The sequence below is a fragment of the Sorex araneus genome, chromosome X, assembly GCF_027595985.1.
Source record: "Sorex araneus isolate mSorAra2 chromosome X, mSorAra2.pri, whole genome shotgun sequence".
In the NCBI taxonomy this organism is placed as follows: domain Eukaryota; kingdom Metazoa; phylum Chordata; class Mammalia; order Eulipotyphla; family Soricidae; genus Sorex; species Sorex araneus.
In genome coordinates, this window is record NC_073313.1 from 219,318,492 (window position 1) to 219,331,502 (window position 13,011).

Genomic DNA, 13,011 nt, shown 5'->3' on the forward strand with positions numbered 1-13,011 from the left:
GTTTGCGTTACGTGCAGTCGACCCGGTTTGGATTTCTCCGTCTCTCTCGGAGAGCCAAGCAAGCTACCGAGAGTATCCTGCCCACACAGCAGAGCCTGGCAAGGTACCCGTGGTATATTCAGTATGCCAAAAACAGTAACAAGTCTCACAATGGAGACATTACTGGTGCCCACTAGAGCAAAACAATGAACAATGGGATGACAATGCTACAGTGCTACAGTGGGCTATTTCTAAAAGACATGAAAATAATATAACATTTTTATTTTGTTAATAACATTTAGATTCAGCCAGAGATATAGGACAATTATTAAGACATTTGCCTTACAATCATGATCATATGGGTTTAATTGCTGGCACCACATAAATTCCAGTGGGCACCACTAGAAGTGAACCCTGAGCAAACAGCCAGGAGTAAACTCTGAGCTAAGCATGGTGTGGCTCAAACCCCCTCCACCAAAAATAGAGCTATAGGAGGGGGATATAACATACATTAACTTTTTCTATGAACTCCCTAACAATGATAAATAGATAAGTATATCATTACTACTACTGTAACAAAATTTTCAAGGTAAATGAAAAGTATTTGTAAAGCAAATTTTGTTGTGGAAAAAAAAGAGTTCAAACAAAAAAGTTTAGATTTTTCCTTAAGCTGTGTAGTCAATAATGCTAGATAAATATTATCTCTGAACAAAACTAAATGATCAAACTTTTGTTTCTTAATATATTGCTAATATAAAACTAAGTGACTTTTGAAGATAATACTTAAGTTGAAACTGCTTATCATACTAAAATAGTTATGTTAAAACACATAAAAGTTATTGAGACATTTAAAAAATATTCATACTTTCAACTGCAGGCTGTTTGCAGAAATTCATTTCAAAATATAAGAAAACCTGACATCACCAAGGTAGAACTTTTAAAAGATGTTCACACCAAAAAGGATCTAATTATTCGACTGGTAGCCCATGATATTGATCAAGAGGAATTAGAGAGAACATATGATTCTGATGAAGATGAGGTTATTATACGTGAAGTTTTACAAGAAGATTTTGAAGAACCTTTTGAAATGGATGAAGCAATGAAACCAGTAGAAAACAAAAATATTTCTCCCAAAACAATGTTATGCACATGTAATCTGAAAAAAATGTTGTCATTAAGCAGATGTTGTCAATCCACATCCAGTGTAAATATCAAAAATTTCGACACCACTTTGAGTAATATCCCAGGAGTTAAGGGTGAAGAAATTAAAAAAACTGTCCTGAAGCTTCATACAGATAGACACTCCACAACTTCAGCGCAGATTCACTCTTCTTCAGAGAAAAAGCTGCAGTTTAAGGTAAGTGAAGAGAAGTTCAATCATAAAAATCTTTTTTTTACAGATAAAAAAGTGATTCTAGACAGTTTTCTCAGTTTACAGTGTTCAGTGTAAGATAAATAATAACTCCAGAGCAATAGTATAACAGGCAGATTGTCTGCCTCCCTCTTGTTCAAACCAGGTTCTACTCCAGCATGATGTATGATCCCTGAGCCACACCAGGAGTGACTACTGAGCACAGAGCTAGGAATAAGACCCGAGCACCTCAGTATGTGTCTCCCCACCAAAAAAAAAAAAAAGAAAGAAAGAAAAATGAGAGTGTGATAACTATACAAATGAAGCCACAATACTCAACTGTGAGATAAATAAAGCCAAAATATTCAATTTTGACATAATGGAAAGAAACCCCGGACATGTAGAGGCCCAAACAGGAAAATTAAAGCGAGGAGATTATTAGTCTTAGAGAAATAGAATCTAATTACTTAAAACTGCTATTTAAGTGTATTTGCACCTTTTTTTTTTGCATTAGGCTCTATCATTTTTTGCATTGTATTTGTAATGTGAATATCCATTGAACAGTAAGTGTGAAGGCAAACTATATAGGCAAAGTGTCACTAAAAGAGAGACCAAAATAGGAAGAATTGAAAAAAACCCCACATATTTTGTGTAAGCTTAAGTCTTGTATCTCAAGAGCTGCATTGCTCTTAGTTAAATTATGTAAACAACTTTTAATTCACATCAGACTTTCCAATTAATGATCTGGGTCAGAGATCCTTTCAGTTGCCTCTGTCCAAATATCTGTACCAGAAGTATCATTTTTGTTCTTGTTTTTAAATTCATGCATAGTTTAAGATTTCCTGGTGAAAGGGTCCCAACATCTTTATCTTAAAATTCTGAGATCACTTTATTTCTAGGTTAACCCCCAAATTGAAAGGAACGAGAAAAAAAAAGAGCAAATATATAACTCTGTTCAAATTAAAAGCTATTAAAATGTAAATTAACAAAAACTCTCATCTCTATTATGAAGCTATGTGTGATTTCAGGACCATATTAAATCTGCAGACTTTTTTCTTGAGCTTCATAGTTAGAAAATTCTGGCTCCAGAGATAGTGAGAGAAATGTTAAGATAAATGTTATAGCATTATATTAGCTAATGTTAGAATGGATTCTATGAACAAAATTCCCAATTATAATAGCTTATTTTAATAGATTCTAACAGGTAGCATAGTAATGATATTCTTATAAATGGGTTGGCCATGAAGTCACTCATGACTTCTAAATCAGAGTATGGATTAAGATAATTGACCTAGATTCTTAAATTGATCAGATTTATGTGTCTGTTCATTATCCTTTTTCAACTTAGTAAAATATTATTTTGAATATTTGGTAAGTACAGAAATGAAAAACTATGTTCTTCATTATTTTTAGGCCTGTCTCTAAAATATTTTCAGCTTCTCCATATAACATACATCATTTTCATTGAGCCATTTCCAGAAAATTATATCAGAAAATGACACTAATATTTGAATTATAGTGTTCATCTTGTAAATTACTTTTAAAACTTTTCTCATTCCAATGTACATAGTATAGACCATACCATTAATGTACAGACATGCAAATTAATCTCAAATCTGTACAACACTTTGAACTTTTACAGAAGGAAGAAAATACTGAGCCAACACATTATCTTATACACAGAATTATGAGTACATCTTCCTATAATCAAGAAGATCTAATTTCATCAGCTGGGTAAGTAAATTTTCATGTAAAATGTAAATAAAATACAAGTAATGCCTGAAGAATAAGTGGACCCATTAAAAACATGTGATTAGACTAGTATTCAGTTCTTGACTTTTTCCTCACTACTCTTTAATTTTCTCTCCACACTGTGGTTACTTTTTAAGTCTTCCCATCTCTACCCAGCCTTCAATTTTGTTTACTTGAACTCTTTATTTTTTTCTACTGAGCAGACACTTTAGGTCAAGAGTTTGCTAATGTGGCCTTTGCTTTTCCATTATAATATTGTAGGTCAACTCTGGGTCACAAATAGTACCTATACTATGAAGCCAAAGGAGTTTTGCTCAACTCTCTAAAGTAGTTGAATGTTTTAGTGCAAATCTGCCTATAAAATATATGAAGAAAATGAGCAGTGTAAATTGCAATACTCAGAAATGAATTTTAGAAAACTATGGCATTTATAAGGAAGGGAGAGCATTGTTTGCATAAGAAGTTAATTCAAGTTTGAATGACTACAGGAACTAAGTCTGAATGGTGACTGTTATAGAGGATAGAGTAGATAAAGGTACACTGAAATCTAATTAACAATGACTCAGTGAATAGTTAAAAAAATATCTAAAATTTGTAAGAATATTCACACTTTTCTCATGAAAGAAGCTATCAGAATAAGGATAACTATTTATCTGGTTATGTTTCTCCCAAATAGAACAATAAAATTATCTCTTTTTGACATTGATATCTTATCTTTGAAATCTATTCATGACCCACCATTGACTTTTCTCTCCTACAGAATTGCTATATTTATATAACTAGTAATATAGGCACCTATTATCTGTATTAATTATGAAGGCAGTTTGCACACATCTACCAAATAAACATCAGTGTGGAGTGATATGGGAGATCTAAAGAGAGCAATTCTCATGGAAATGAAAAATGCATAATTATCAATTTATAAAGCAACATTTTAATAGCTCTGGAATACAGTCATTTAACTATAATAATAATTAAAAATACATATGACAAAGTTGCATTTAAGTTAGTATTCACTGTATTCACTGTTCATCGATTTACTCGAGCGGGAGTAAATTTTATACTCCCATTGTTCATCGATTTACTCGAGTGGGCACCAGTAATGTCTCTATTCCTCCCAGCCCTGAGATTTTAGCAGCCTCTCCTTACTCATCTTTCCCAATGATTGGAGACTCTTTCAGGGTCAAGGGAATGAGACCTATCATTACTGTTTTTTGGCATATTGAATACTCCATGGGTAGCTTGCCAGGTTCTGCCCCTGTGGGTGGGATACTTTCAGTAGCTTGCCAGGTTCTCTCAGAGGGGTATGTGTGTGTGTGTGTATACACATGTATATAATATATACATAAACATATATAATGTATATGTATGTGTACATTTATGTGTGTATATGTATATATACATATATTACTCTATGATTTGTTGCCTATTGTCTGAACTCCATCAAATATGGTGTGCTAATTATGGAAAATGGGTAGGAAGTGTCTTATATAATGTGCCCAGAAAGCGGCCTGGACCATGGTGGCAGTTGGGTAGTGGAGTTTGGCTGCTGGGGTTGGGCCCCTTGGGGCAGGGAGGATTCTCACTCACCCCCCTCCGAGGCACCCCAAGTGAAAACAGTCTGATGTGGAATCCGGTGGCGTGGCTATGGAAGCCTCATTTTATACTCCCATATGGGAGTTTAAAACTATACTTTATACTATACAAACTATGTACTATATAAAACTGTATTAATTATACTTAAGTTAGTAATAACTATGTAGATTTTTTTGGTCTTTTTTTTTGTTAAGATAATGTGGCATACTTAAGAGGAAATAGCCCAGTTTAGAGTTCCCTTCTTGGGGAAGGAAATATAAGACTGAAATTTGTTAGCAATGTTCTGATCTATCATTTGGATGGCTGAGAAAATGTTTTCTGTCTTTACCTAAATAGGAAATCATAGTTAAGAGCCAGAGCAATAGTACAGTGGTGTGGCACTTGCCTTGCATGCAGGGAACCCGGGTTCAATCCCTAAAGCATCCCATAAGGCTCCCCAAGCCTGCCTGCCAGGATTAATCCCTGAGCACTGCCATGTATGGACTAAAACCCAGACAAACAAAAAAGAAAAAAGAAATATAGATTGGGATTAAATAAATCAAAGATAAGTTTAGAAATCATAGAGGATAGTTGATAGTAGTAATGTTAGAGAAGAGTCAGGATAGTGGCAAATGCCAAACACTGTAGGGAAGAGATTAGTATCAAAGGAATGTAATCAAGCATGTGAAAACACTCAGAAAGAAACATGATGTGACTCTTGAAATATAAAATATTTCAACATGTATAAGAAGACTGGAGGGAGAAAGGAAGCATATACACTCAGAAGGCAAAGCCCTGTCAAAAGATCTAAAACATAAGACTCAGAATACCCAAATTAGAGAAGAACTGTCATGGTTGCCTTCATAAAGCAGGCTAGATAATACTTTTTTTTTTTCAAAAGCCAAAAGTTCAACTGAAGATGACAAAGTATACTGAGATCTTAGGAAGTAGGTTTAGGAATAGAATCAAAACTAATCTCAATAAAATTTCTTTTAAAATATATTAATTAGACATATATGACACTATCTTTAATTTTGTTCTCATTTGGAGGGAGCAAATCTGACAGAGCTCATTGTCTCCACCTGGCTCTGTGTTTAAGATTGAACCTTCAGTGTTCAAACACACAATTTTCAGATGAATCATTTATGATGCTAGGATAGAAGCAAGGTTGGCCACGTGCACACTTATAAGGTCAGTGCTTTAATTCCTGTACTATCTCTCCTCCTCTAACTTAAAATCATTACATTAAATATTCTCAAAAACTATAGAAAGACCCAAAGGGTCATGGGGGAAATTAAATTGATAAAATGAGAAAAGTTTTGGATCTTAAATATAAAGTATCTGAATTGAATAATTTGTTAGATGGTTTTAAGAGTAGATTTAGATAACTAAAGGGATTAGTTATGATAATACAATTGATTTTATAGAAGCAAAAAGGATTACAGCAAAGAATTATTATCAAATGTATATGAACTCAAATAACCTAGATAAAAATGGATATATTCCTAGGGCTTAAAGTGATATTACAACTTGTAGGGTCTTTTCCTTGCAAATGGTTGGCTGGGGTTTGATATTCGTCATCCCATATGATCTTCCAAACACTACTTGGAGTAATTTCTGAGTGCAGAGTTAACAGTAATCCCTGAACATTGTCAGGTGTACCTTTGTTGAAATATTGAATGTAATCAAGGTAAAGAGAAAGTAAAGTGAAATTTATCAGCTGCACAGGCCAGGTAGGGGGCTGGGGAGGTGGGGGGTGAGGGGGAGGTTTACTGTGGTTTTTGGTGGTGGAATATGTGCACTGGTGAAGGGATGGGTGTTTGAGCATTGTGTAACTGAGACTTAAGCCTGAAAGCTTTGTAACTTTCCACATGGTGATTCAATAAAATTTTTTTTAAAAAAAGATAGATTCCTAGAAGTGCAGGACCTACTAAAACTGAATCATGATGAAATAAAATCTAAAGAGCCTGATTCCTAATAAATGATTAAATCAGCTAAGTAAGCAAAAGTCTAACAAAAAAGTGTTTAGGATGCAGTTTTACTTATGAATTCTAGCAAACTTTAGTGGATAACTAATAAGAAAAACTCCTATCAAATTCCTTCCAAATGTTTGGAAAGAACCATATGACTTCAAAGTAATGAAGATGGCATTACTTTAATTCTGAAATTAGACAAGGCAAGAAAAAAAATACAATGGACCAATAGAGCTGGTATTTATTGTGAAAGTCTTCAACAATGCTAATTAAAAATTCAACAGCATATTAAAAGCATCATTCTTCATCATTCTTCACAAATAAGAAGGATTTCTTCCCTAAAATTGAAAGTTCAAATATTAACCAATTAAACAGTGAAACATAATATTAAGGAGGAGAACAGCAGTGTTAAGGCACATATCTTGCATATAACCAAGTTTGATTCATGACCCAGCACAGCACCATCTTCTGAGTATTGCAGGGTGCAAACTTGGAGTGCCAGAGCACCACAAGGTGCAGCCTTAGAGGCACCCAAGCATCACTGGTGGGGCTCTGGTAGTATCCCTGAGACTGTGACACTATATCTTTCAGCTCTTGCTTGAACCACTGTCCTGGTTGGTCAACTATTTATGGGAGGGAGCCTTAGACCTCCTGAGCACTATTTAGGGAGGATATTACCTCAAAAGGGGAAGAGAAATGCTATGCATTTTTTATCATAAATTTACACAGAAAATTAATTTGACAATGTTCCACACATTTTAATGGTAACAATAAAAAGTAAGCTAGGAATTAGTAAAAATCACTGTATCACTGTCATCCCATTGCTCATCTATTACCTTGAGTGGGCATCAGTAATGTCTCCATTGTGATACTGTTGTTACTGTTTTTTGGCATAACGAATATGCCACGTGGCTTGCCAGGCTCTGGCATGATACCATAGAATACATTCAAAATAAACACAGTAACAAACCTCAGTTAGTAATAAATTAGTTTGAGGAGTACTTTAATTTAGCCTAATGATGCAAACATCAGCATAATATCATCATCATCATCATCCCATTGATTGTCGAATTTCTCGAGCGGTCTCAGTAATGTCTCCATTCATCGTAGCCCTGAGATTTTAGAAGCCTCTCTTTACTCGTCCTTTCCAATGGTGCCGCACTGGAGGCTCTTTCACTGTCAGGGGAATGAGACACATCATTGTTACTGGTTTTGGCATATGAATACACCATGGGGAGTTTTCAAGGCTCTCCCATGTGGGCAGGAAACTCTTGGTAGCTTGCCAGATTGTCCCAGAGGGGGAACTAGGCTTTAAGATGTCTTCCGGGAGCTTAGTTTTGTAGTCTCTGGCTTTAGGCTGTTGGTGGGATTACACGGTGCTGGGGGCAGTCCCTGGGTGTAGACCACCTAGCTACTGGAAAATGGGAAATCTGGCCGGAAGAGACCCAGTCCTGATAGAGCAGGCTTGGAGGTCTCAGCCCCGGGTCCCACACACCTGGGTTCCTCTGCGGTACCTTCATGTGTGAGGCTCATCTGAACATGTGGAGAGGGGCCTTGAGCATGGCTGTGGCTGGGTTCCGGAAGTCTTCGGCTGCAGGGCCTCTGCTCAGGGCGGAGAAGGAAACTGGAACCCAGCCTCTCTGAGGGGCCCGGGGAAGACAGCCAGGTGCTGGGGCAAGAGAATCTCATTATAATGTATACCTATCAATGTTGTGTGTTTAGATATTTATGAAATATATGCATATACATTTTTATGAAGACTGGTTTGGAGTTGGCTTTTCTTTTGTTTTGGGGGGGCTTTGGGGCTTTTTTGTTTGTTTGTTTGTTTGGGCGCCACACCCAGGAGTGCTGGGGATTATTTCTGGCTCTTTGCTCAGGAATTACTGCTTGCAGTACTGAAGGAACCATATGGAATTCTGCCCGACTGAACCCTGAAGTGGGTCTGCCACATGCAAGGTCAGCCCCCTAATGGCTACACTATCGCTCTAGCCCAGTTCTTTTATTTGAGTTTTTGTTTGGGGGCTCCATCCAGCTGTGCTCAGGACTTATTCCTGGCAGTGTTCTGGGGACCATATGCTGAGCCTCCATCCAAGCTAAATCAGCCTGCTGCACCCTCCCCATCACACTCCTCCCGGATGATAGTAAAAAATATCTCAAATTCATCAAAGCAAATACAGAAAACTTCTCATTTCCTAATAAGGGTGAAAACTTGGAAAACATTTCCTCTAAGATTAAAGAACAAGACAAGGCTATGCACTTCAGTACTAGTAACTCTAGTCCAAAAATTAGGTAAAGGTTAAAAGAAATCCAAGCGGAAGAGTAAAATTATCTTTGTTCACAAATGTTATCTTCTCTGTAGAAATGCTAAAGTAACACACTCATATTAATTAACTGATCAAATTTGGACACAAAATCATAATGAAAATTTTTATTGCTTTTTATATATTTGAACAATCATAAATCAAAATTAATGGGTAAACATTAGTAAGACTATAAAAAGATTAAAATGTTTAAATAATATTTACCAGGAGGAAAATGGTTGCACACTGAAAATGACAAGTTATGCTAGAAGAAATTAAGAGACGCAAATGAAAAGGCATATTTTGGGCATATTTTGTTAATGAATTAGAAACCAATATTGCTACAATGTCAATATCTCCCAAATTAATCTGATTAAATTGAATGCCTATAAAAGTATTAATGGTGTGTTACAGAAAAAACAAGTATTATTTATATATAATCTAGTATTCTCCTAATAGCTAATTTTGAAACGGTAAAACAAAGTTTGATTTCTGACTTACTGCAGAATCATGATATTAAAATTAATGTGATAGTAGCAAAAAGACATGAAGGATAATGTAATGTGATAGACGGTCCAGATCATTGATTTCTTAATGATCTTTAATTCTATGGAATTTCAGGGACTACCCATCACAACACTCTCTATATGGGATTTTACAGCCCCTGCTCACAGTGCCATTTCACTGCCAAAATGACCCATTTACTCATTCCTTTCAATCCCTTTCCTTGTTATTCTAGTAACACTGATAGTCTTTGCCAGGTATAAAACTTTTTAATAATATTCTCTTTTATTTTTTAATAGGTCATTTTCTTTAGTTATTCACATTTCTACTGCCCCCTCCTTTTTTCCCCCCTAATCTCTTTATTTGGGGGGAAGTCTGTTTGGGGTTTTTATGTTTTATATTTTTTCTTTTTTGTTTCGGTTTGGGGCCACAACGAGTGACACTTAGATGTTATTCTTGGCTCTGAACTCAAGAATCATTCCCAGTGGTGCCTGGGAACTATATGGGATGCCGGGGATTGAATCCAGGTAGGCTTTATGCAAGGCAAGTGCCCTACCCGCTGCACTAACTCTCCTATCCCTGTTTTCTTTTCTATTCTTGTCTTTTTTTAATTCAGGATGCATTGTTGTGCTCAGGGCTTATTCTTGACTCTGTGCTCAGAAATCACTGCTGGTGGGTTTGAGAGACCATATGGGCACTGGGGATGGAATCTTAGTTGTATTCAAGGCAAGAAACTTATCTTGCAGTATTCTCTCTCCAATCCCAATTATTTATTTATTTCACTTAACATAATCAAATAAAGATCCATCCATTTTGTTCCCCAAAGACTTAATTTTGTCTCTTTTAATGGAAGAGTATATATAAATATACATATATGCACATATGTACATCTATATATATGCATATATAAAGAAACGACATATAAATAAACTAAGAAACAAAGAAATTATTATGTACATAGTAGCACTGCACTGTAGTACTTTTGTTCCATTGTTCATCAGTTTGCTCGAGCAGGCACCAATAACGTCTCCATTGTAATACTTGTTGTTACTGTTTTTGGCATATTGAATACACCATGGGTAGCTTCCCAGGCTCTGCCGTGCGGGCAAGACATTCTCAATAGCTTGCCAGACTCTCTGAGAGGGATGGGGGAATCGAACCTGGGTCATCCATGTGTAAGGCAAACACCCTACCCGCTGTGCTATCACTCCAACCAATTATGTACATAGTATATATTATATATCTACATGTGATATATAGTATTATAATGTATGGTATAAAAAGTTTTTATAATAATGTATATGATAGTGTATAATATTCACTGTATCACTGTCACCCCATTGTTCGTCGATTTACTCGAGAGGGCACCAGTGACATCTCTATTCCTCCCAGCCTTGAGATTTTAGCAGCCTCTCCTTACCCCTTTTTCCCAACAATTGGAGGCTCTTTCAGGGTCTGGGGAATGAGACCTATCGTTACTGTTTTTGGCATATTGAATATGCCACAGGTAGCTTGCCAGGCTCTGCCCGTTCAGGTGGGATACTCTTGGGAGCTTACCAGGCTCTCCCATTAAAATTTAAAAACATCTGTAGGATATAAAATAGTTTTATTTTGGCAGAATGTCCTTACCCCGCACCAGGCTGTTTTCACCAGGGCACCCCAGAGGGGGGCAGGTTAAGTTTCCCTCCCTGCCCCAAGCAGAACCCCAGCAGCCAAAGACCTCCTAAACCCAACTGCAGCCATGCTCAAGGCCACTCTCCACACTATTGGAGGAGCCTCACCTAAGCAGGGACAAGCGTCACCCAAGGGGGATCTGGCTGGAAAACCCAGTATGCAGGACCTGGCCATACCCAGTTTTCCAGTAGCTTGACAGTCATACGCACAAACTGGTCACCCAGGGCCATGTAGATCCAGAGACTACATCAACCACCAAGATCCAGAGACTATAAACTAAAGCTCCCGGAAAAGAGCGCTGCATAATGTCCTGGACCTCTTATACCCTAGCCCACTGATGTAACAAAAGTAGTACACGTTTGTTTGGTTTTAACATACTTGCTTGTATTCTCTTATATACAGACTTAATGGTTCCAGAATGAAATACAACAAACTTCACACACTTCCGTCTTATTGTAGTGGGAAGGTGCTCAGTGGTGGGATTGGTATTTGAATATTATCTTTAATGAACTATTGTGAACTACTTTTATGAAAATGAAGTATGTATTAAAAAATAGTCTCATTTGGGTATAACTGAATATAGCCACTGTCACTGTCATCCCGTTGCTCATCGATTTGTTCGAGTGGGCACCAGTTACGTCTCTCATTGAGAGACTTATTGTTACTGTTTTTGGCATATCCAATATGTACGGGTAGCTTGCCAGGCTCTGCTGTGAGGGTTCCATACTCTTGGTACCTTACCGGGCTCTCTGATAGGGGAGAAGGAATCGAACTCAGGTCAGCCGCGTGAAAGGCCCAACCGCTGTGCTATCGCTCCAGCCGCAATATTATTAATATTTCGAATGGAAATTTTTTGTTTTGTTTTCAGTCCGCACCTGGCATAAGTTGGCCTCAAGCAAGACAAGTGCCTTACTCAATGTACTCTCTCTCTGGCCCCTGTAAAACTTACTTTACTCTTTGAATAAACATAATATAACATATTATATATATTTTATGTGTTTTGGCTATTGTGAATAATGATACTGTGAATATGAGTGCAAATATTGTTTTAAATTAGTGTTTTCATATTCTCCAGGTCAAATCCTTGGCATAGTATTGCTAGATAAAAATGGAATTTCCTTTTTTGTTATTTGATTTTGGGTCATATCTGGTGTATTTCAGTGCTTTCTCCTGGTTCTGTGCTTAGCAATCACTTCTGGTGAGCATTGCAGGACCATATGAGGTGTCACAATTGAAACTGGAGGTCAGAATTCAAGACAAATGTCCCGCTCCTTATACAAACTTTCCAGCCAGGAGTTTCCATCTTTATTAAGAACTATCCATACCATATTTTGTGAATTTGCATTCGCAGCAATAGTACATAATCCTACTCATATTTTCTGAAATACATACATACACACAGACACACACACATACATATATCACTTGTATCACATGTCATCCCATTGCTTATTGATTTGCTCCAGCAGCCGCCAGTAACGTCTCAATTTGTCCCTGTCTCATGCTAGTGTAGAACAATGGTGTCTGCTTACTCTAGGAAAACGAAGAGCCTCACAGAATTTCCTTACTCATCCTTCCCAATGCTGCCTACTGGGGGCTCTTTCAGGGTCAGGGGAATGAGGCCATTATTGTTACTGTCTTTGGCATATCAAATACGCCACAGGTAACTTGCCACTTTCTGCCGTACAGGCGGGGATACCCTCAGTAGCTTGCCGGGCTCTCTGAGAGGGACAGAGGCTTTTAGGGTGGCCTCTAATCATCCTTACAGGTGATCCTATTATATATTTATATATATTATATATGGGATGGAGCTACAGCACAGTGGGTAGGACGTTTGTCTTGCACACAGACGACCCGGGTTCTATTCCTCCATCCCTCTTAGAGAGCCCGGCAAGCTACTGAG

General features: G+C 37.1%; 1 protein-coding gene across 1 annotated transcript in view; it reads left to right on the forward strand.

Moving 5' to 3' along the window:
• FSIP2 (fibrous sheath interacting protein 2) overlaps positions 1–13,011 on the forward strand; it is a 102,102-nt gene that overhangs the window by 77,298 nt on the left and 11,793 nt on the right. Inside the window, exons 13-14 of the mRNA XM_004601382.2 lie at positions 857–1,336; positions 2,973–3,064. Coding sequence (XP_004601439.2) covers positions 857–1,336; positions 2,973–3,064 — 572 coding nt within the window. The remainder of the gene's footprint in view (positions 1–856; positions 1,337–2,972; positions 3,065–13,011) is intronic.